The sequence below is a fragment of the Strix aluco genome, chromosome 8 (genome assembly GCF_031877795.1).
Source record: "Strix aluco isolate bStrAlu1 chromosome 8, bStrAlu1.hap1, whole genome shotgun sequence".
NCBI classification, from domain to species: domain Eukaryota; kingdom Metazoa; phylum Chordata; class Aves; order Strigiformes; family Strigidae; genus Strix; species Strix aluco.
This window is the reverse complement of record NC_133938.1, coordinates 31,738,736-31,763,300: the sequence shown is the minus strand read 5'-3', so window position 1 is coordinate 31,763,300 and position 24,565 is coordinate 31,738,736. Positions and strand designations below refer to the sequence as shown.

Here is a 24,565-nt window from a genome sequence, read left to right as displayed (position 1 = left end):
GTCCAGGGTGGGGGTCCTGCAACCCCTGAGATGAACTGGTCAAGGAAAGGGGCTGAGGCTGGCCCTTATCACAGAAACGTACTGTTTTTCTTTCCTGGAGAGAACAGTGTGACCCCCTTCAATTGATATTATTGTGACTGTTTTGTATTACAGTAGTGACGAAAGCCAAAACCTGACTCTGGGGTCCAGCAGAGATACACCCAGGTGCACCCACCCAACTGCAGAGACATTGCCTCAGGAAGCATGAAGTCTGTTAGTTCTGGTTTGTGAGCAGGGAGCAGGCGATTCAATGGCTAATCCAAGACTACCCAGAAAGCCTGTAGAAGAGGAGGGATTAAATCCATCTCGTCCCACCATCACTCTTACTCTCCTGTCTTTGACAAAGCTTATTCCAAGCAGGAGGATATGCCCAGGGGCTTCCTGAGAGATTAGCTTTGATTTTCCAACTTTCCATCTGATCCTGCTTGGACAAATAAGGATGGAAAATTAACCAGTCATGGTTAGAAATGCCAGTGCCTTTGTATTCTCTCTGCAGGGAGCAGGAGACACTCTGTGACAACTGTGCAGAGGACGGCACCTTCCATCAGTATGTGCATGAGGCCTCTTCCCCTCGGGTCTGTGATTCCTCCGGCTACTGGACCCCAGAAGAAGCAGAAGGTAAATGTCTCCTCTTTCCCTGGCTGTAAATCCCCTGAACAAAGATGAGATCTTGTTGGGAAAAGAAAAATAAGATTTTTTCTTTTAGAGAGGGAGTTGTGTCTTCTCTGGGGAAATTCTTTAGTGCAGAAAGGACTTCTAGGTGCCCAGGACATACCTGGTAACTGCCAGCTGGCTTTGGACAAACAAAAAACCACCCCAATATTAACCCAAATCATTGCCTAGAAAGGTGTTAGTGAGAGATACTGGTCAAAGGGAGGGACATTTCATTGAAATAAAAGCCTTAACAACATAGATCTTGTGACCTCATCCAAAACCTCAGGGACATTCACAGGCTTTGATGCAGCTTTGTCCAAAGGGAGCAAGAGGAGCTCCTTACTCAGTCCCACCGAGTCTGTACCAGATCCGGGGCACTCTGAGCTGGAGGCAATTCCTCGCTGGCAAGGTGAACAGCAGTGTTATCACTTCTCTTGTGCTGAGACCCAGATGCTGGTTTAGAGACCCACCTTGTGGGCATGGTAGTGACTTTCAGGGTCATGCAGCTGACATAGGTGCTGTTGAGCTTTTCATGCTGTCTCAGCTCCTCCAAGGGCAAAGCAAAGGAGGCAGGAGACCAGGTGAAATGATCCCATGAGCTCTATGAAGTGCACATGCTGCTGTTGAACCCTGTGGAGCCAGAGGATCCGTTATTCTGTACGTCTGCACGTTTGAACCACTGAGGTCGACTGAAAACATGCTGGGGTGGTTGCAGAGAAAGTGCAGTCTGGACATTATTACACCTTTGGGATGTAGCCCATACTTTAAGAACAGGAGTGTCAGGATGTAGCTGAGGTTTTGCCTGAAAACTCCTTAATTTAAGTATCACTTGCTAGCATTGTAAGTTCGGGGGGAGGGTGTAAATCAACTTAAGTAGTGAAATTTGTGCTTATTCAGTGACACCAAACAAATCAAAGCTTAGCTCATTTATTGTCAGTGGTTCCTGTTTCCTCTGCCTGTCTGATTAACTGGCAAATTAAAACTGTTTCTGGAATTATTGATGTTGTTTTCTCCTGTGTATGACTTGCAGTTAACATGAGTGCATGTTTGCTCTGGTGAAAGAGATGGGTTTTATGGTTTTTAGAAGACTAATATTAAATGGATGCAGGCTTTGAGTTGGTGCTGAGTCCTAAGAAATGCTTGCAGTGGTTGATGAAGTCAAGGGTATTTCTACTTCAAGATGAGGAATTCCAGCCATGCTTTCTGAGACTGAAAGCCCAACGTTACGTTTCTCTTGCTGAGTGCAAATCCACCCCAGGGGAGGTAGACTGGGGACCTGAGGTCAGCCTGGGCACTGTCCTGGAGGTACTGGTGGAAGAACAACCTTCCAGAGCTGCTTTCTTGACTTGCTTTGGACCTGGTCCCTTTCCACCTGTGACCTGTTCCAGCACGTGGAAAGCTTCAGTCTCTGCTCTGCTTAGCCTATGTCCAAACACATGGACCCACAGGGACTTGGCATTCAGGTGCCCTTGGCAAGCCTTCTGTGCCTGTGAGACTACAGAGCAAGCTTCATGTCGCCCAGCTGTGTCCAGGCTGTCTCTAGATCTTGGCACTGCGACCACCTGCAGCACGGACACCATTGTCCCTGTTTTAGAGGGCTGTGAGACACCAGATCTGCCAAGTCTGTGCTTGTATGCATACCCAGGAGCTGGGAGGCCAGTGGTGCTTGTTGCTTTCTAGGATGTTAGAGCAGATGCCACCAGCTCTGGTACATGCCTGTAGTGGGTGCAAAATTGCATGGGTGTGCAGCTATAGCACAGAGATGTGTAAGCACCTACAGGATACTGCAGGAAGGATTGCCCCTGTGGGTCCCCTGTGAGGTCAGCTGTCTCCTGGTCCTCATCAGCCTCCTCCTTGTCCTTTCTGCCCAGGCCCCCCAGATGTGGATCAGCCCTGTGAGCCCAGCCTGCAGGCCTGGAGTCCGGAGCTCCACCTGTACCACATGAACATGACGGTGCCATGTCCCCAGCCAGATGGCTGCATCCTGGAGCTGCGCTTCCTGCACCCCGTCTACCCCGATTCCCTCACCCTCTGGACCACGTACCTCTCCACGGGCTCTCCCAAGGCGCTGTCTGACATTGAAGTCCTGACAGAGCAGGGGGAGTCCATCCATCTAGGCCCCCTGGACACCTTCTGTGACGTCCCCTTTACCGTGAAGCTCAACATCCCTAGAAAGGTGTCTGGAGTAAAAATCTACACCTTTGATGAGAGGATGGAGATAGACACAGCCCTTCTGACCTCCATGCCCCACAGCACTCTCTGCTCCACCTGCAAGATGATCCAATACCGAGTCCTCCGTGACCCCCCATTTGCAAACGGATCCCCTGCTGCCCCAGCACAGGTGCACCGCCAATTTGTTGACACGTGAGTGACGAGGCTGCTCTGTCACAGGCTGAGTGGGTGGCTGGGACAGTTTTAATGACCTTCTCAGGTCCTACCTTTGAATCCCTGGATGGTTTTGCTTGTCTTTCTTCCCCTACTCCCCACCCACCCCGTCCCGGGAATTACCACATTCAATGCCATGAGTGGATTCTCTATTCAGCATTGAGGAACCTTGTTGCAGACCCACCATGCTAGCATGACCCTTGCTCATGAGCCCAGGCTAACTAGAAGAAGCTTATTAAACCTGGAAACATTTTCCCCGTCAACACAACCAGTAAAATGATTGTTCAAGTTAATGCCACTTCTCCCCAGCTCAGACCCTAGGGAAATAAGCAGCAGGCCCCTCTGCACGACCTGGCAGAGACCCTCTTCCCACAGCCTCTGCCTCTGGCAGTTTAAACTATGAAGACATATGTCAAACTGTGATACTGTGTGGGCGCACACACGTGATTTCTGTAGCTGTGGTAAGGAAATCTGTTGCAGATGTATGGGCTGTTCTCTCCTGCTCTTTCTTCAAGTCCTCTCTGTTCCTGCAGGGAAGTCACGCCTGGGCAGGTGTACCACTACCAGGTGCAGGCAGTCTCTGGGACAACCTCAGGAGAAGCCTCCCCACCGCTCATCCATGTCCATGGAGCACCCTACTGTGGGGATGGGAAGGTGACCACGTAAGTCAAGGAACTCACGCTCTCAGCTGAGGTTCTTTAAGCTGTTGGGTCATCCTGCCCCGAAGAGCACTACTGGGTTGGTTCTCCACCCATGGGTACTTGACTGATGATGCTTCACTGAATCCCTACAGCACACTGGGCTATAGACCTTGTGTTTTGTAAAATGCCATGTGCATAGGGATGTTTTTTTTGAGAAGCAGGGTCTGGATGAGGCGTCCAACCTGAACATCCTCCGTGTTTGACTGCAATGCTTGGATTCTAGCCCAGCTCAGCAAACTGTCATAGAGTCTGACCCCAAAGGGTTCTGCCTTCGGGACCAGTCAATACAACCTTTTGCACAGAGCACATGGTGGTGGCCCTGCAGGAGTAGGTTCTGCAGCAGACACAGTCCCACACGGCATGGTGTCTTTAGAGAGCTCTCTGGTATCTGCTTAGAGACCCCATCTCTAAGGAATGTACCACCTCTTCATTGAGAGACTCCATGGTTCACCTGATCCGTCTGGGGATAATTATGCCAAATTTCTATATTTTAGCTTTTTCAGACTTCAACTTCCAGGTTACTCAGAATCACTTTCCTTTGAAAACAGCTTTCTTAACACTGTGAGGAAAGTGAACAACTGAAGCAAATGCAAGAGGGATTGTGGTATCATGCAAGACTCAGCAAAGCAAAGAAACATACAGGAGGATTAGCTGCTAAAGTGGTGTAATCTGGTATGATTTTAGCCATGAATTCATACTAGCTGAAGACTTGGTTCAGAGAGAGAAAATGACCACATAAGGCTCCATTGTCAAAGTCAATAAAAAAGTGAGAGGAGAAGAAATAGGCAGATAGTAGCTGAGATTTTTGGCAGACTTTCCTGTTCCTGAGCTGTTGTAGGGAAGGCCATGTGAAAAGCTTTGTCTGTGAAAGTGTTTCTCTTTGTACCATGTGTGGAACAGTGAGCCAAAGGTAGGAAGATGGGACACAGTGGATCTTTTGTGTTAGATAAGGGTGGAGGTGGGTGAGCATCACAAGATGTATGTCTGAAGTTTTTTTGCTCCTTGTGTTTTGGGTTAAGTAACTCTGTGCACAAAGGAATAGGTACAAATTGAGGCATTTCTGCCAGCTTTTGCCATCAGGTCAATTTTCTGCAGTATGGGGACAGAACCTTTTCAAGGAAACTGCATGGATTTTTTTCCTCATGACATGCCATGCATGCCAGCTGAGGACTGATTCTTGTCTCCTCTTGGGCTAACCTTCTCTCTTTCCCTTCTCCTGCCTCCTTCTCCAGCTCCCACTGAAACACCAGACCCTTTTCAGAACCTTCTGCCCTCTCCAACGCTTGCTTTCTCCAGCAGCAAGTCTTTCTGATGCTTGGTTCTCTACATCCTCCATTCTATATAGCTTCATTTTCTCCCATATTTCTTGCCTCAGGTCCTAATGAAGTCTCAATACAGTCATGCTTTCTCCCATATATTGTGTTTTTCAACCTCTTTATGGTGTTTTCTCTCCTCTACCTTACTCCACATGTGGTTCTTCCTCTTCTCCCTGCTTCTGTGGAAATGGAACCAAGACATGGGATCCTCACTCATGACTGGGCAGAAGCACAGGAGTGTTGAGTCAAGGGTGCTGGTAACACATTTGGTTGTTGTCCTCTTAGGAGCCTGGAGGAGGAATGCGATGATGGGGACTTGTTGGATGGAGATGGCTGTTCCAGGAAGTGTAAAAAGGAAAAAGGCTTCAACTGTGTCGGTGAGTCCAAATGGATTGAGACATCCTTTTGAGGCAGGAATCAAAACTGTACATAATTTACACTGCTGCTCAGAGCAGGGGGTGATGCACTTTATCACAAAAAAATGTGGGTCTACAGCTGGAGTGATCCATGAAGCTTGTCAGGCTTTTGTGGTGGGAAATAGCAGGGCTAAATGGTCAGCATGCCTCCTGGGACAGGAGAAGATATATGTGCCTGGAGCCTGGTTTGTAAATGGGTCATCCCTGGTCTTGCAGGGGAACCAAGCCTGTGCTATGTGCACGATGGGGATGGTGTGTGTGAGCCATTCGAGAAGACAAGCAGTGTCCTGGACTGTGGTCCCTACACACCCGATGGATATGTGGATCTGTGGGCAGTGAAAGCCTATGCCTCCCATCAGGAGGAGGCCTGCCCTGCTTCCTTGGTCACTGGAGAGCCTGTTGTGAAGGTGAGTGAAGTCATGGCGTAATAAAAAGACTTTTCTAGCAAAGCCCATGCAATAAAGCTGGGGAAGTCACTGCTGCAAGAGTGTACTGAGGCAAAAAGAAAATTTTCAGAGCAACTCTGGAAGTGTCCATTGATTACTATATTCCTATGCAGGGAGCCAGCAGGAGACCAGGGCATTTCTCACACCCCTCTTTCAGTAGTCCCTAAGCCCAGGAACTGCAGTACGTGGAGGGGTGTTTCATCAAGGCAGGGATTACCTCCCCTGACCATACAGTTTGCTAAACACCCCCATCCCACCAGCTAAATGCACAACTTTAAGCATGTGAGTAGTCCCACTGTTGGCTTAAAAATATCCCGTAAATCTAATACCTTATAAGGTCAGGGCTTGAAAGGATAAAATCATGCTATACATCAGCATCTGTGCTGTTCTCCAACTCTCTGATCTGAAGCCAAGGAAAAATCAATGGGAGAATTCCCATCTTTCATATGGGCTTTGGAGCAGGGCCTGGAGGTCTAGAGTGGGATTTTGCCTGATGGGTGTTAACGTGGAGTGTGTATGTTCTTTCCTAGCAAGCTGAAGAAGGGCAAGAAATATGTAGAGAGGTCATATCTAGCTCTTTTTACATGTGTTTCTATTGACCTGATACAAGGAACAATCTTCTTGAAACCTACAGCATGATTAAATTGCCCAGATGTACATGTCTAATGGATGCCTTGGGCTTAGGTGTCTGCTCCTCTAGAATGACACACATATCTCCCGGGTTTTGTCTGCCAGGCCTGTGGGGATGCCTGGGATACCATAGGGCATCAAATGGCACAGAAGACCGGTATTCAGGCAAATGAATCACACCTTTGGATCTCATGAGCCCAGCCAAAATCAGGAGGCTGTGGTCTTACCTACCATCTCACAGCTTGGCTCATTATTTCTTACTCAGCCCCACAGACACCATGGGGTGCTTAAAGAGCATATTTACAGCACCTTAAAATGGCAAAGGCCTCCTGTGCACATGTGTGGGTGGCAAGATGTTGCTCCTGCTTAGGAACCCACATCCCAATTGCCTTCATGCTAGGAATCAACTTGGGATCCTTCTCAATGTCTGTTGAATCTTCCTTGAGGCTTTGTAGGTGCTGTTTCAATCCAGAAAGAAGCAAGGAAAGTGAGAGAAAGAAATAAATCTCTGCTTTCAGGTATGTAAATCCCACCTTCACTATGTGCCAAAGGACCTTTCCCTGGCTGCTTGGTTCCCCTGCACTCCCAGCCAAGCCAATGCTCAGGATCCAGATGAGGAGAGGCTGCCCTTGGGTGATGAGGGAGTTTGGCTCAAGGTAAGTGAGGGTGTGTGGTCAGGCACAGAAGGATCAGCTTGTCTTTGATAAAGACCCATCCTTTTCTGTCCTGTAGGAGCTTCAGCAGTCTTAAAAACTGCTCAGATAGGATTTCATATCCTGATGAACTCTTTGTAAACCCCAGATGCCTGTGGCTGGGTCTTATGTAGTTGCCCCATTCCTGCTGTGAACAGCAAACCCATCCTGGGGCAGATTGCCAGGAGAAGGGCTGTGCCCAAAACCAGAAGCCCACAGAAATGTGTTGAGGCTGAGAAACAACTTGCTCCTGACTATTCCCTGCAGTCAAGCTGTGCCGTTACACCCACAAAGGGTGATCACAAGCTGTGTTTGAAGTCTTAGTTGCCTTTGTTCCCCATGGCTGTGAAGAGCAACAGAGGGTAGCTGGATATACTCTGCCATCCTGAGGGGTCCTGAGCACTCCAGGTTGCTGCTGAGCATCCCGAACCTACAGCAATCATCTGTGACATGCAGGTTCTCCTTCGCCCTGGTGACACCAGACCAAAGAAGGCACTTCTGTGCCCAAGTTGCTGGTCCTGCAGCCCAGTGGGGGCTCGGGGGTTGCCTCCATGGCCAGGGGCTTTGGAAGGACACCTGAAGGGTCAAACCTCTCTGTCCTGGAAGGCAGAGGAGCAGGACAGAGGAGAACTGAGGGTTAGGCCAATGTGATTTTTACAACGTTGATTTTCTGACCACAGACACAGTTTAGAGGTTTTGTGGCTGTTGCCCGGTGTTACTGGAAAGCTGAGCTCTGGTGTGCTGCTTCCTCTGCAGTTTGAGGGGCACCTTGCCCTGCTTTATCTAGAGAGGACCTCTTCTGAAGATGCTCAGACAACTTAGTGAATTGTTAAACCTGAGTCAATAAACATGGCTATTGTCTCTGAGGTCCTCTGTCTCTCCAAAGATCTCACTTTAACTGCTTTTTTTTTTTTTTTCCTTTCTTCCTTGTCTGTGTGCTCACAACCTACTTTCCGGTTTCAGTCTCTAGCCATGACAAATGTGCCTCCTTTCTTCCATTGCTAGTGAGAAAGCAGCAATCTTCCCCTCTGCCCTACCTAGATGAAAGCTTGCTTTGCACTTCTCACCAGGGGTTAAAGCGTGTTCCAGTTTTATTGGAGCTTGTGGTCAGTTCCCTTCCTCTATGGATGTTTATATTAAAGACTTTCATTACTGGTTCTCCGTGCTCTCTCTAGGAGTGCTATTATTTTCCGCCCATAAAATTATTTATGGACTAGTAATAAATATGCCCTTTTTCTTTTTTTCTTTTTTCCCTTTTTTTAATAGAGTTTGCCTGATTGGTAACATATTGAGTTAGGAAAGACAGCTTCTTGTTGACAATTTGCCTAGCACACCCGCCTGCCCGGACAGGAATGGTGCTGTTTGTGCACATGCGTACCCACGTGTGCGTGGTGTTTCATGGCCACTAACTCCCATGGCCATTTTAAGGTTGTTGCACCTGTGTCACCCAGGTTAGAGCCACACCAAAAAACTCATCGGGTGGTAGGAATCACTTCCTACAGAGTTTCTAAAGAGGTGGCACCAATAAGCAAGGGAAAGGCTGGGTCATGCTGTAAGTGGGGTGGGGGCAAGAGGCATGTGTGTGTCTGTGCCACCTAACGAAGCATTTACCATGTGCCTTGGGTCTGTCTGCAGATGGGAATCGTTATGATTTGCAGATCTCCAGCCATGCTTTGTTCTCAGTTTCTAACACATCCGATGAGGAGAGAAATCGAAATCACTTGTAAGCAAGTCAGGATGTGTAACATGCAGGAAATTAAACAGAAAGGGGGAGAGGGAGGGAGAAAAATTAAGAAGATAGCCTGCTGTGGCCAAGCACATAATATGTATTAAAAAGAAAAAAAGAATTGGGATGTTAGTCAAGTCAGCTGCTGTTGATGTAACTTGGGGCCAATGTCCTTCACCTCCAAGTAGATGCGCTGTAGGAAGGGAAAAACTAAACTCTCCACCTTAAGCCATGTAGTCCAGCAAAAGCCTCACCTGACTTCTCCAAGCATGTCTCCTCTCCTGAAGGAACCATGCTTGGAGGGGAGTGGGCAGCAGGTGGCTGGGTTAAAATCAGCCAGCTCCCTGCAGCTTCCCAGCTGCACCCCTGTCCTGGGGGGCTCCTTGGAGCAGGTGGTGAGCACTGCTGGCTCTTCTCTGTCTGTCTTGTCTTGTTGATTTCCTTTATTCCCTTCTTGCTTTCCTGTTTCTTTTGCTTTCTCCCCCTACTTTCCTCAGTGAGGATAGACTGAATAAATATGTTTGAGCCTCCCTGTCCACTCCTTGCAGCCAGGCCAGCCCTGCATGAGAGCAAGCCCTGGCTAAAGGAGCATGTAGGCAGCAGCGGGGACTTGCTTGTGGGGTGTTTGTGGCCAAGCACTTCCATGCCGGTTGGGAGCCCTGCGCTGAAGCCCAAGGTTTTCTCCTGCTCCCATGCACGCAATGCCTGGTGTGGCACAAATCACCCCAAGTCTGGGCTGCCATCACAAATTGGGTGGTTGTCCCCTCCACTCCCAGTTTGCTCCTTGGGCTGTGCCTGTCCAGCTGGGACTTGTCCTCCTCTGAAATACACTTTTGCCTTGATTTTTCTGGGCTCTGTCTATGCTGGCATTCAACAAAAACACTCCATAGGGTGGATCTTGATCAAAACACATCTCTGCATTAGGTGGGGGGGTACCAGGGTGGAGGAGAAAAACATTTCTATCTTCTTACTTCCAAAGAACATCTGCCCTGCCATGACTGTGCCATGAGTTTCCCAGCTGCCTCCTGTAGCCTTCAGGGCTGTAGACAAGTGGGGAGCTGTCGGCTCTCCTAGCAGGCAGGGCTTCTTCCCACAAATCTTTCCACGTGTTGGCTGACAGACAGTTTGCAGTCACTCCGGGTACTGGGGCCATTCTTTGTTTTTATTTTGTTTTTTTTTTTTTAATGGAAATATTTTGGTGGCAAGGCTGGTAGCTGTGCACTCTGGATGCCTTGCTTGCCCAGCCGGCACTGCGCAGGGTGGGAGTCAGAGCCTCATGAAGGGAGGGCAAAAAAAGGAGTTATCCAGATCTCAATCAGGTGTTGCTCAATTTTAAGAGCAGCAAATGTGGAAGCTGGGAAGATGCCATAAATTTATGGCAAGGCAGGGCGGATACACGTGGGGAAGACTAGTGAGAGGGAGAAGGGGAATTGGGAGAGAAAGGACTGTGTTCCTGCACCTTTCCTTCCCTCCTTTCTCTCTTCCCATCCATTTGCTGCCCTGCACATCTGCAGTCTCTGACCCCCCAACCCTGCTTCTGTGTTCTCACTGCACTCCCTCTTTCTCTCCTTCTTGCATATATGGGATCAGAAAGGCTGTATTTGGTATGCATGATCTCAGGGTCTCTCTTGCCCTCCTGCCTAGGTATGTTTTGAGAGACCTGCAGTGCCCACCTCCCTCCTGGTCTTCCTGGCCTCTGACGGCACCATCCCAAGCAACCAGCGCAAGCCAAGGGTCAATGTCCAGCTGAGTGACATAGATGGGCTGAACCGCTCTTTGGGTGAGCAACCTATGGGCTGTGGCACCAGTCTCTGTTGTCCCAGCAGAGACATCAGGATCCCCCACCATTGCCACATTGTCTCACTGGATTGGGTGTTGCTGTCCCCTATTCCCCCTTGCAGCATCTTCTGCTTCTCAAGCTGGTCTGTTGGGATGTGTGGGGGAGCAGAAGAGGTAAATTGAAAGCAGAGAAAATATCCCTGGAGCTGAGATAGTAGCTTCTTTCTTTGCCCCATCTCGCAGGGATGTATGAGCTGTCATGCCAGCACAACCCCCTTGTCATCAACGTGACCCATGGCCAAGAGGTCCCACACCACCGTGCTGCTTCAGTGCTGCTCAACTTCTCCTCCCCGCTCGTGGGCATCGCAGCTGTAGCCTTGCGGACCTCAGCTCAGCCTGGCTTCTCTGACCCCACCACATGCCTCCTGCAACACGAGGAGGGACACAGCCATCAGCGCTACAGGTATGGTCTCCTTGGGGTACTTTCCAACAGGCACCCAGAGTACCTCTCTCCTCTGGGGCTTTGTGCTTTACTTCTGGCGTTTTTGTCTACTCCGAGTGTTTCATGACTCTTCTCAGGTGGCTTTTGAGGTGTTGTTGGAAAATCCAGTGTAATGACTTGATTTGCTTATCTCACTGTGAGGGGAGAAGGCAGGAAAATAGATTTTGTGTGTGGCCCGTGCATCTGCACAAAACTGCATTAAAGGACTGTTCCCTGGTAGGAAAGTCAAGCTCCTTCTGCTGAGTTCTTGCTGAGGGTTGCTGCTAAAGCTGTTTGAGAGGCTCCATGTCCATCCAATCCAGTCTTCCCCACACTGCAGGAGGTGGGGATGAAACCCTCCTCCTCCTCCTCCTCCTCCTGTCTGTGCTGGCTCCCCATCTATCCCAGGCTTCTCATCAAGTCTCATGCTGCCCCATCGTAATGCAGCGATAACAATAATAGTGGCAACGGCACTTTAATTTATTGATGTCCAGCACTCACAGGCCTCTGCCTGTCTTCATAAAGCAGCAAATGAGAGGCAGCGTTTGCAGAACGGGCACTGCTCTCCGAGCAGGTCCTGCTGGATGCAGAGGGACTGTCGTCCAAAATAGACTAAATAAACAAGGCAAAAAGAGCATGCCGAGCAGAGGCGCAGACCCAAGGAAGAATGGAACGATGGTGCTCAGCTCTGTCCTAGAGGGGTAGTAGAGCTGACGACAGCCAGACCTGCCAAGTCTGGCTTGGCTTTTGGATCCCAGATTCCCTGAAGTTACAAGCATGCTGATCCAAAGCTCTGGTTCAGCCAGTTACTCAAACCACACCACTGGGAATACTGATTCTGGGTCCAAGCTTTGTGGAGTTGTGGGGGCATTAAGAGTAAAGGGCTTTGGCTAGGGTCATCGCATCACTGCTACTGTCATTTTTCTTCTGTTGATGGCCCTGGATGGACAAACATTCCTGATAATAAGTGTGCGTGTGTTTGTTTAAAAGCTTGGGGGATCATGGTACAACTGATTTACGTAGAGTTCTGGAAGCTGTGAATATTCTGCAGTTGCTTTTTACTTTTTTATTTTTTAAGTGCATGTGTGATTTATACAGGAACATAAATCTCAGTGAGTCAGCATATAAATATTATTCTCAGCCTTACATTAAAGGATCAGCGTCCACCTGAAATGCAGTCCGTTTCCTCCTGGTAGCCATTACAGCTATGTACACACATGCTTCTAAGACCCCAGCCAACTGATGTGGTTTTTCAATTACATTTTCTCATCCTTTAAAATAATTTTGCACTCTCATTGCTTGAGAGCTTCCCCCTCCCCCTCAGAAGTGACTGCAAGGAAGAATAGATTGACCGGACACAGCTAAGCATTGCCTATGGATGAAGAGAAGCTCATATAGGGACAAATGGAGAGGAAAATAGATGGTTTTCTCTTAAAAGTCTCATTATAGCTGGAGCACAAGCCAGTTCCCATATCACCAAAGTGCACAGATCTGCATGCTGTCCCCTTTGCGTGGGCGCAGCAGGACCCAGCAGGATCCTCATGTCTTCTCCTCCTCCTCCTCCTCTCACTGCTGTCCTGCAGGCTCCCCGTGGCCTTGGCTTAGCTGTGGTATGCTGAATTGCAGGTTACATACATGCCCTTAGCAAACACTCAGAAGAAATCAGATCCTCAGAGTTTTTCAGAGTAGGAAGTGCTATTTATAGTCTTTCTTTTCTGGACAAAAGTGTTGAATATTTAGAGGGGGGTTAGGCTTACAGCCTCCAGTAGCCTCACTAATAATAAAGGAACTGCCACTAACTCAGGAAACATCCAAGTATCCCCCCCTTATTATATTTTAAAAATCTATTTCATCTCCAGAACTAATGTACAGAAGTATTTTTATTTTTAAGGGCTAATAATCTATTTCATATAAGGCAGGTGGAGTCTGGGGAAAAAATTCCCTATAAAAATCCAGGAATATAAAATCTTAAGAAGTTTTGAGACATTTGACTGCAAAAGATCACGGATCATCTGTGTTATTCCTGTAAAGAATTGAACTGACCATTCACACGCACCCAGACTCATATACACAGTACGTGCATGTGAATGCTTTCCTAAAATAACCCAAGAAAGGGATAGTAACAAAAGCAACAAAGAAACGAGGTTTCCTGACTTCAGCCTAGAAATGCTTGTTGCCAAAATAATAAATATATGATGGCTTGGTATTTCTGTAGTGTCGTTCATCTTGAAGGATCTCAGAGCGCTTTGCAGGCTGGGGAAAACAAAGAGATCATGTTTTAGCTGATGAAATGTAGCCATCTCCAGGTCAGGATGCAGCAGGCGTTTGATGCTAGAAAAGTACATTCTTCTTTTGAAAAACAAGTTGCCTTTTGCTTTCGGACCCGCTTGAGGCACTGAAGGTTGGAAGAGCACTTGGTGAGCAAAGCAGCGTGGCGTCCCTCCCTCGCACCTTGCTACTGGCACCAGGAAACCCTCTCCACTGTCTCTGCCAGCAGCTCAGGCAGGGCTCTTTGCTTTCTGTGCCCAATCACAGGTTTATGAGGTCAAGCAGAAATCAGACTTCTAGCGAGTTTCCACCCAGGAAACTCAAACTCTCCAGCTGTCATTCTTTTCTTTGTATTTTAAAACAGAGCCACAGTCCCTCCTGTTTTCCTTGGTGTACAGGCTATATACTGAACGAGGGGAACATTGTTGATTTCCTCTGTTATGTTTAGTTTTACCTTGGTTTTAGTGCGTTTTATTTTATGTTAGCATGTGCTGGGAAATTCCTTGGCAAGTTAACAGGAAAGGTGTTACAAAATGCAATCTGTATTGTGTTTTTATTTCCTGTGTGAGTGCCCTCCTTTGCTTCCCCAAAGTGGGTTTAATGCATCAAGGGGAGTCTGGTTTGGATTCCTTTTATATGGAAAGTGGATGTCAGAGAGAGAAAATCAGATGGAGGGAGGGGGTTGTTTACATATTTTCAATTGCTGAACTTTGTTCAGCAAAGAGGGCCATTTCCCAAGCAGGTTTTATTTGGTTTGCTTTCTTTCTTCCAGACGCCAAATCTATGCATGGTCAATTTATGAACTGCATCTGTGCTGGTGTGAAAATTTGTGGGGGCCCTGGGCAGAGATGCTGGTGTTTCATTTCCTTCCCTCTGGCCTAGGCTGCCCCATGGTCAGGGACCAGGCACGAAGGGGATGGACCCTTATGTTGGGATTCCAGGGTCATGTCTGATGGGCTGAGAAATGCTCAGGTCAAGGTGTACCTCCATCCCCACTCTGTCCTCCCAGCCAGAGTCTGCTCAGGCTCTGCTTGCACAAGCAGTGCAGCCGGCATTGAGAGTCGACTGCTGTGAGGACAGCATGTATTGCCTGGATGTCTGTTCCCTGCATCTCCCAGGCAAGTGCAGCCTCCTGGCTGCAGCAAGAGGCCCATCAGAGCAGGCTGTGTCTGTACTGCACCATGCACATTCTCTCTCCTTGGTCTGGAGGAAAAGACCTCTCGAGAACCAAGCCTAGGACCCTGATCACAATTTTTCCTGGGGTATGGGCTCACCTCAGCCTTTGCCTCTGCCCTTGAGACCTCTCAAGGTGCCTCTCTCCCAGCATCAAAGCCTGTTGACTTCTGGTGCTTCTCTTGTGCATCCCTGACTGGCTGATGGTCAGTGGTGGCCAAGGATGTACTGTAGGACTTGATCGTTTGCTTCAACTGTGGCTTCACTGTCCAGCTGTAAGGTGACAAGTGAATCCCTTAGAGGTGCAGAGACCATTTTCATGGGCTGCCCCATTCTATTTGCTCTCTGCAGCCTGGTCAGTTTCTTGAGTTTGATACTTTGTATAGGGTTTTTTTTTAGGATGCTCAAGGCATTTTCTGTCTTTCCCTGAGACTAGCCAGTCTCACCTAGAAAAGAATATCTCCCACCAGAAAAGTTTTTCACCAATTTGATCTTGAGTCATTCACAGCATCTGAACAGCTTAGAAACAGGGTGTTTGGTGTCACCTCATGGAAAGGGCCACCCTGTCTGATAAACTTGTTCCAAGTATGGCCAACCCCCGATACATCACGGGAAGGTGAATCACAACACAGAGCAGTTGTGTGAGGTGCAAGGCAGGTTTCCTTCCTGACCCCAGCACAGCTCCTGGTGAAACCCTGAAGCTTGATTTTGATTCCTTGTTCTCCTACCCGTATGGGCATTATGTGAACCACACAAAGCCTTCTGTCCATCCTGTGTCCAGCGAAGAAGGCAACAAGCACTGAGAGACCCCAAGGTTTGCCTGCAGAGCCCTCGGTATACCACTGCAGCCAGCCTGCCCTTGTTCTGCCCTGGACTCCCTAACGTTATGTACAGGCACTAGCGTTTTTCGCAGAAACGGGATTGAATGTGTCCTTTGGAAGGATCTCTTATTTCATGTTACAGGCTGTAGGAGGTGATGAGTCCACCATCTCCCCTGCTGAGTATTCTTCTATCTAGTAACCCTCTCTGCTGAGAAGTTGCCTCTGATTTCATGATGAAAGTTGTTGCTTCTGCTGCATCCTTGACAGAAAGGTCTAAATGCCTCCTGGCAGAGATTACTTTTCTGTGTATATATGTCTGTACAGAATGATCAGATTCTCTCACTGTCTTCTCTGTCATGATAAATATTTTTTCCTCCTTATATCTTATAGCATAAGTCTTGCAGTCCAGCTATGACGTCTGCTTGAAGCTCCCTTTTGAAACCCCTCCACTATTTCTATGTCTTGCTGGTAGATGTGGATCAGAAGTTAATTTCTCTGGAAAAGACAGGAGGTGACAGAAATGAGGTGCAGTGTGTTGCCGTGGGGATCGGATATGGTTAAAGGTGGTGTTTGGGATAGCTGAATATGCACCCTTGAGGAATACTGGCAGATAAATCCTACCTGCATGCTGGCCTCTTGATGGGCAGGTGGGCCATCTGCCTTCAGGAAGGAGTTAGGCCAACTCCTTTCAGGAGTGATGAAGGTACAGTCTGTCCTGCCTCAGGCTGGGAAGCTGACTAGACCAAACTTGACATCCCTTCAGCCTCACTTTTTGTGTTTCTATAAATCTACTTCGGTGTAGCAAACAACAAAAAAAAACATGGAAAAGAACTGTTTGGAAATGTATTAAGATTGACCTGTTCTTGCTCCTTTTCCTTCCTTTGCCTTCCTTGGCTATGGAGGGACCAACAGGTCATTTGACATCTTACTGATGCCTTTCCTCTATCTGTGAGGTAGATGACAGTCGATGACTCACAGAGATGTTATTTTTTGCCAAGTTTCTTTGGGACTCACGTACAGAAGCAAACATCTTTTCTTGAGATGGGAACCTCAATGAAGATCATAATCAAGAAGCATCACCACCGTTGGGTCTGTACACGTAGCCTGCTCCCACAAGGATGGTTGCTATCAGATTTACTGGAAAAGTGAGACCTTTCCCCTTCATGAGAAACACGCCTGAAGGGAGAAATTCCCAAGTGTTTCCAAAACACCTTTTCTCATTTCCTAGCTATTCTCTTTTGCTAGACCACATTGGGGTAAACATCTTTTATCTCACTGATGTTCAGTGCTACAATCCAGACTGCATCAGAGTATATGCAATGACTACTTTTAACTTCAGAAAATTTGACCAAAACCTTTACCTTTCCATCAACATCTCCTATAACCCCTTCTCCCCTCAAAAATTTGCACCATGAGATGAACCTCTTTATAATAATTTTCCCCTCTTAGAGTTGGACCTTGATGATAAGTGCTGTTTTAGCAGCAATCTTTGGGTTGAAAGTTTGGGTAGATACTACAGCAATGTATAGATGATTTATTATACTTTAGGTAGCTGCACTGTATTTGGCTTGGCTTAGCTTGACTTGGGTAAATCCATTAGTATTTTATGGATTCCATGGAATAATTGCTGTAAAATTTGAAATTCCAGCTTTTTAGAATTTGGGTTTTGTCATAACAAAACGATGTCTCCCTACCAGCGTTGCCACCACTGGCTCAGTGTGCTCCATTGCTGGTATAGGATCCCAATGGAAAAGTTTTGCTCTAGTTTATGGGATCGGTCCCATTTCAAAACAAAGCTCTTATCATTTCAGAGCAGTTAGGGCCATCGTTAGGCAGAATTTCACAAATTTCCAGATCTGAAACTTTCTTTGATGTATGAGTTAGGGGACTTGGTGAGCCCAGAAAATCATGCAGGCTGGTGCTGACGTGGAATAAGTTAGGAGAAAAACCTTGGTATTTTATAAAAATGTTGTTGACAAATCATTAGTTTGAGCTTCAAAAGATGCTGGGATAAAAATGGAAATTTTTTTTGGATGTTTCATACAGAAAAAAAAAAAAAAAATATTGGCTCATCCTACATCTTATACGGCCTGAATCAAAAATGGGCAAAAGTCAGGAGTTTGCAGCTGCGATACAGGAATTTCATTTATCATCAAAAGGAGAAAGAGCTCCTTCATGCTGAGATCAGAACTGGGCTAACTGCACAATTTCCTCGTCCAGCCTTCGTTAGTGTTCCAGCGGCTGGGAGCAGTGATTTATTCCATCACTTTACGCGAACCCTGGTAAGGCATGTGGATCATGATGGGGCCAGGCCACACAGCTTTTTTTTTTTTTTTTCGTCCTGCACTTGTACTCCGTCAGGCTCAAGGGTGTCCTGGCCCTGAGTATTGCAGTGATACTTATGGTGATGCTGATAATGATAAAGGAAGTGATCAAGGCAAAGTTTGTAGGTAGAGATGATAAATATTTTTTAAGCTAACTGGTATTTTTGAGAAAATCAGACAGCTTTCAATGATGTGAACCCTTCTTCAGGTCTGGAATAGAAGCACCAGACTTCAAAGCTATGTATAGGATGAGAACAGTTTCTCAGAACTTGAGTCGATAGGTCCCGGACCATTTCCAAAATAAAGCTTACTGGCTTTTTGTGGGATGGGGGTTGTTAGTCAAGGAGAAAACAGCGATTAGTCATCTTTTGGGGCAAAGAGACAGCTAATTATTTCTAAAATATATCTATGTGAATTAATATATACATGTGATGTATATAAAAAGAAAGATTTTGATATTCTGGCCTAAAATTATCAATCCCTTATGTATAACTAATCTATATAACATTTTGCATATATAAGAATGGAGTAAGAAACTTGCTGATCTCTTGATCCGCTTTATACCAGCATTGCCAGTTACATTTCCAAACTGGTGGAAAACCAAGATGTGCCCACTAGTGCTGAAAAGGATCAGAGCTTTGTTACTTGTCACAACACCAACCTTGCCCCAACTGCCAAGGCTGTCCCAGACAATGAGCTGTGACTCCACCAGCACCAGCAGAGCTGCTCCAACCAAGCACTTGGCCTGCCTGGATGTGTCCAGAGGGTGCTGCCACCCCTCCTCGAACTCATGCTGCAATGAGCGCACACGCCGCACCTCAATACAACACCATAAGCAGATCAAGTTAGGTGTCTTGGGGTCCTGGTGTGGCCACCCAGCTGCCCCGTAGCCTACGGCTGCTTGGTGAACCCACCACTCATCTCCCAGCGCTGCTTCCCAACATGTGGTCTGTGATTTGGCTAGATGACATCCACATGCCTGGAGGCACCCAGGGGTAAAGGACTTTCTTGCGGTGGTGTGTTGATGTAGTACCAAGCACCATGGTAGGTGGGATGCTGCACACCAGCTGCATCTTCTTGCATGCCCGTGGCTGGTAAGGAAGCAGATAGGATGCAAGAGCAATGCTGGAAAGAGGAGAAGTTCAGCCTCTTTTGCACATGCATGTGCAGAGACACGCACATGAGGAAGTTTAGGACAGCAGCTCCGTCACAGGGAGGTGGAGTTGGGGACGGGAGCATGTGTGCGTGCTTGCGCCGGGGGCACAGGCAGGGAGCAAAGCAACCGCCCGGAGAAGGTGACTGCGGGAGGGGAGGGGAGAGGGCTACAATTGGTACCAGATGCCCTCAGAAGCTAATGACCTGACAAACGCTGTGCTCATAAAACAAATTCTTTAAAAAGGAAGCAAATGGAAATATAAGCTAGTGAAAGAATTTGCAGCAGCTGCCCTGAAACCATTTCTCACTTCATAAACAGGTCTGCATTGAAAAAACAGCCCCTTTCTTCTTGTTCTCCTTTGTGGTCCCCTCCCGTGCCCACCAGCTTTCAGGGCTAAGGCCTGCAGGTTTCCACCGTGTCTTTGGCTCTCTGGACTTGTCCAGATTCAACAGCACATTGCGTTCCCTTAATGTCCGTGTTGGCACTGATTTTTCTTTTTTTTTTTTTGGTGTCATTTGTGGGATTTCTAGTTGTGCATCCTTGACTGGAGAGGTTGAGTGAACGCAAGAGGCAAAGGCTGGCTCTGCCTTCTCTGGGTGAAATGCAGTGCACAAAACTGTCGGCAGCTCTGTGCAAAGCAGGGAGCAGAGGGGAGACGTTCAGGTACAACACCACAGTTGTCACCTGAACCTGCAGCACCTCTGCCCCTGCTTCAGGAGGGCTGTTGTCAGTTTTTGCACCTATATCATTTGGTAAAGGGATAAGCCTGACAGCCAGATGAGGGCATTTTCCTGTGGGAGCTCTTGTGTCAACCCCATGTCTTGGCCTCATTCCATCCCAGGTAATTCATCTACTGACTGCATTTCACTGATGGAGACCGTAGCCCTCTGGCCAGTGCTCCTCTTCACTGTGGGATTATTTGTGATGCTTAATTAATCAGTACCTAATAGCTGGTCCTTGGTGGGAAGCTGCTGCAGTGAGGAGGGGGCTGATTTTTTCCAAGGGACAGGTGACACATTGCAAGCTTTCCAGGGACCTCTTGTAACTTGAGGTGGCGCATGGGGGAGGCTAATTCCTCCTTTTAGCTGCAACTCACCTTGGTGGCCACAGCTGAGTCTGTGGAGCTGGACAGGTATCTGCCGAGATAGTCTTGATCCCAAAGAGCCTGGCATCATTATGCACAGGCTTGAAATGCTGCGTGGGCCTGTGGGAAGAGCAGAGGTGCTGCAGACCATCAAAGCAAAGTGGGAAGGTGACAAGAGCGGGGTGGAGGAGACACCTGCAGCATGTCCAGCTTCTCCCTTCCACCACAGGCTGTGGTGTAGCCGTGTAGACATGAAGCTCGGGCAACTCTGCTTCTGGGTCTGGGGGGACTGCAGATAGTTTGAAGAATATCTCATTAATGGTTCCCTAATATCTGCAGAGGTTTCTTCTCCAGCTAAACCATTCCTTGGAGAATCCTTTGTGGGTTTTCTGATGTCTAATACAGGGTTTATCATACCCATCACTCTTCTATCAGCAGAGGCTTTAAAAAGGTCTTTTCTTCCTGAGCATCTGTTGCTGAAAATCTTGTCTTATTCTGAGCAAAGGCTGACTGAAATTGAAGTGTGGATTCAAAAGTTACCGGAAAGGAGAAACACCCAGTGTTACTGTCTGGGCTTTATTGCCTTTGGAAAGTGCAGATCTCTTGCTGTCCACTGTCTGCCCTCAAACACTAGTGTCTGAGATATGTATGAGCAGAGTATGTATGGGAAGACACACGAGTGTCTGCAATCATGCGTGAGTCTAACAGCGTACTCTCTATTGCGCTGCAGAGTGTGATTTCAGGGGGTCTCTTGCCACAAGTTCTCCGGTGTCCAATATGATTTGAGCATGTTGGAGATGAGAAATTGTCATGTGGTAGAGACCCCCTTGTTGCTGGAGAAGCTGCAGCACCCTCAGGAAGGTGCTATAATAACTGCTGTTTATAGCTTTACTCCTTGTGCATTCAGGAATGCTGCTTGATAGGACCATCTGAAACCAACTTTCCCACTTCGACCATGGGAGAGTTGTGGCCTTGCTGAATATGCTGTCTGCCTGCCTTCTCCCTGTCACCTCCCTCCTCTTGCTTTCTTGGTCCACCTACACCAAGCACCACCAGGCCCTTTGGTGCTAGGCTGTGTGCAGGCTCTGTGCAGTGCAGCTGTCACACCCTGGGGCAGAGGACCTGGCCTAGTACCACCAGACAGCATGGATTTTGGAAGGAGTGTTGTTGGGCTGTGCCTCCTTTCATCAGCCTGGAAGGACACGATGGTCTGGGGGAAGGTGTGGGTTGGCGTTAGGCTGAGGTCCAGCCAAGGCAGAACTGTGAAAAACTATCCTCCTGGCATCATCGTCAGGAGACTTCAAGCTTGGAAGAAGCTGGGGCCGAGGGATAGGTGTACATCTCTGTAGGCATCTGTGCCCTGCTGAACATCCCACATAGGTGCCACCCAGAGAGAGCCCCTCCTTGATGAAGTAGTCCTGGGGCCCACAGGTTGATCTCTTCCCTCTTTTCTTCCATAGCTGTGTCCATGGTGCCTGTGCAGGATCAGGAAGATGCACGCAGCCACTGCTTGCTCATGCTGCCACCATCAACTGTACCTCTGACAGCCCAAGACACATGGCATGCACTGTCACCTGCAAAAAGGGCTTCATCCTTGGCTCCAGCAATGGGAAGAGCCTGGGCTCCGCACAGGTGAGTGGACCTCAGGGTGGAGGTGATCTCACAGCCTGTTGGACAGAGTGCTAGTTAAGAAAGATTTAACCACCCTGAGGTGGTTGGCGTGACCCCAGGACATCTTGTTCCTCTAGCCTCAACCTCTTCATCATTTTTCTAACAAACCTCAGCCCAGTAGAGGCTCCAGTGCTGGACCTCTGTGCTGGTTGCTGGTGGTCCTGCTCTGAAGGTTCCTCTCTTTCCCTCACTGCAGTCCTCCTAGCTCTCCCAGCCCAGTGCTGCCTGCAGACCATGGCTTTGCCAGGCTAAAGGCTACTGCAGGGGATATCCTAAGCTGGGGTGATGAACTCCTGAAGAGGGAGAGGTAGACATTTCTGTTCTTCAGATGGGCATTGCTGGGAGGGTTAAACATCCCTGGGATGTTTTCTCTCTTAAAGCTGAAGTTAGTGGCTCAGGAAAAAATGAAGTCATTGCAGAGCGACTATATTTAGAGGCAGCAGACAGCACAGAGAGCTTTTCTTCCTTTGTGTTGCATTGCAATAACACTGCCCACGCCAGCGGGGCAGTGCAGAGGTCACCATGAAAGAGTTTGTCCCGCTTTCCAGAGGGCCGGGGGATGTCTCATAAAAGTCACAAGCCAGCACAGCTCTTAGCTGTTGACAGAGGAGACCTGGGACTGATGTGTCCCTGGGAGCTGAGCTGCCTCGGGTCTGGGCAGTCACCTTGGCAGGGTTGTGGGCACAGTGTGTCCCGTCCTTAGGCTGTTCCTGGAGGGGGAAGAGGAGTCTCTGGGGCTGAGCTGGTCCCCACGCCAGCCCAAGTGAGAGCGTGAACTCACACGGGGTGGAGACAGATGGAGGTGAGTCAGGCCACGTCAACAGGATGGACCTTTCCTCTCCTCGGAGAGTTGCAAGCGCTCATGATTCCTGGCAGGCAGGTTTCCTGTGCTGCAGCCATTGGTGTTTGTTGAAGGAGAGGTGGGCGCTGGAAAGTGCATTGGGGCATCTGGGTATGCACTGCTCGGCCCCTTGACACTGGGGAGGTTATTAATTACATGGCCGCATGGCTTTGTGGGCCAAGGCATGCCCAGGGAAAACAAAATGTTCCCGTTCTCTAAAATGAAACCGCACAAAATAAATCTGCCTCGGGTGACAGTTTTCCTGTGTTTGGCAGCAAGATGGGAAACTTCTGGACAGAGCTTCGCCATGTGGCTGTCACAGCAGATGGCAGCTTGCTAGTGCCCTGCACTGAGCCCTCCAGTTACTCGTTTGGCTGTGTGACCCTACTCAACTTGAGTCATTTTGGGAAAACGCACACAGCTCTCCCTGAGCATCCTCTCTACCTGGTTCAGCTACATCATGATCCTGCTTGTGCACCCAGGAGTACCAGACTCAAATTTTAGTGATTTCCTTCAGAGCCACCACGTCGGGGTTCAATCAAAATGTGTTGGCTGGGAGGACAGGTCATACACTTGACTGTACGAGCAGCGTGGTTGTACTCAGACAGTGAAGGGACATCAAAAACAGTTGAAAGACGTCTCTTTGGTCTGTGACGTCTGCCTAAGGACTGCTGGACTGAGGTTAGCAGTCTGGGAGTGGAAAGGGTTTGGAAGGGACCTTGAAAAGATCATCTTGTCCAAGCTGCCTGCCATGGCTAGAGACACCTTTCACTAGACCAGACTGCTTGCTGCACACAGTCATCCACCACTGTTTTGATGAAGACTGTAGCACATGATCAACACATTTAGTGGTGGGACCACTGGCGGTCAGGTTCTCATTCAGTCCCCAGCTGTGTAAGAAGGGCGGTGTAATTAGGATTTTTAAGTGAGGTTATATGAATCTCTGATTTCAGTAGCGTCTGTGGGCTGACACATGAGAGAATCTGTGCATTTAGAGAAAAACAATCAACAGGAGAGCTGCCCATCAACAGCTGAAGTAAGATTTGATCTTGTAGGGGAGAAAATTGCAGTGCACAGAGCTGGGAATAACTTGTATCTCAGGAAGCTCTAGTGTATCTTGAAGGGATTTTCCTTTTTCCTTTGGTGTGCTCTGGCACCGTTCAGACAGCGTGCATGCAGCTGGCGTTTTCCTGAGGCAAGGAGTTACAGACCAAGCATCAGCATGTCTCTTGTGCAGGTGATATGTGTGTCACCCCAAGGGCCAGTCACTGCTTTCACACCCCAAAAAGTCACCCCGTGAAGAGGTGAGAGCTGTGGGACTCGGTGTCCAGAGTGGGGGAAAAGGGCACATTGAGGGAGGAAAAATGGGGGAAAGATCTCTTTGTCCTGAAACCTGGGTCAGCCCTTTCTGCTGTGGTGGCAAACCAGTAGATTAAAGCTCACTCACAGGGGTCTGACGGAGCCTTGTTTTCTCTGCAGCAGGAGGTGGTGCTGATGTGCAGCTCAGGATGGTGGGACAGATCTGTGACTTGTGATGCTGTTGACTGCGGTGTTCCTGACCAGTCCCACGTGTACTACGCCAAGTTCTCCTGCCCCAAGGGGACCACCTACCTGCAGAGATGCTCCTTCTCCTGCATCCACCCAGCCAAGCTTCAAGGTATGGTCTGGAGTGCTGAGAGATTTAACCACCCTTTTTGGTGCCACCTTTTTGTGCCTGTCACAAGCTGTTCAAACAGAGCATTGTTGCTTTGAGTTTTTCAGTTATTCTGGCTTCTGCCAGCCGGGTTGGCTCTTGAGAGACTTCCTGAAATGGTGGGCATCCATCCCCCTTGAGCAGAGACAGCATAGTGTGGGGATAATTACTTCTGACTCCCATCCCCTGGCTGGCAGCCCTTATCCATCCACTTCAGGGTGTAGGGAGGTCTTCTCCTGATAGCTGGTGAGGTCTGGCAGCCTTCAGTA

General features: G+C 48.4%; 1 protein-coding gene across 1 annotated transcript in view; it reads left to right on the top strand.

The window, feature by feature from the left end:
- PAPPA2 (pappalysin 2) overlaps positions 1-24,565 on the top strand; it is a 94,554-nt gene that overhangs the window by 38,426 nt on the left and 31,563 nt on the right. The window contains exons 6-15 of the mRNA XM_074831690.1: positions 536-657; positions 2,565-3,057; positions 3,612-3,740; positions 5,381-5,472; positions 5,728-5,918; positions 7,106-7,243; positions 10,650-10,785; positions 11,028-11,247; positions 21,552-21,723; positions 24,083-24,260. Coding sequence (XP_074687791.1) covers positions 536-657; positions 2,565-3,057; positions 3,612-3,740; positions 5,381-5,472; positions 5,728-5,918; positions 7,106-7,243; positions 10,650-10,785; positions 11,028-11,247; positions 21,552-21,723; positions 24,083-24,260 — 1,871 coding nt within the window. The remainder of the gene's footprint in view (positions 1-535; positions 658-2,564; positions 3,058-3,611; positions 3,741-5,380; positions 5,473-5,727; positions 5,919-7,105; positions 7,244-10,649; positions 10,786-11,027; positions 11,248-21,551; positions 21,724-24,082; positions 24,261-24,565) is intronic.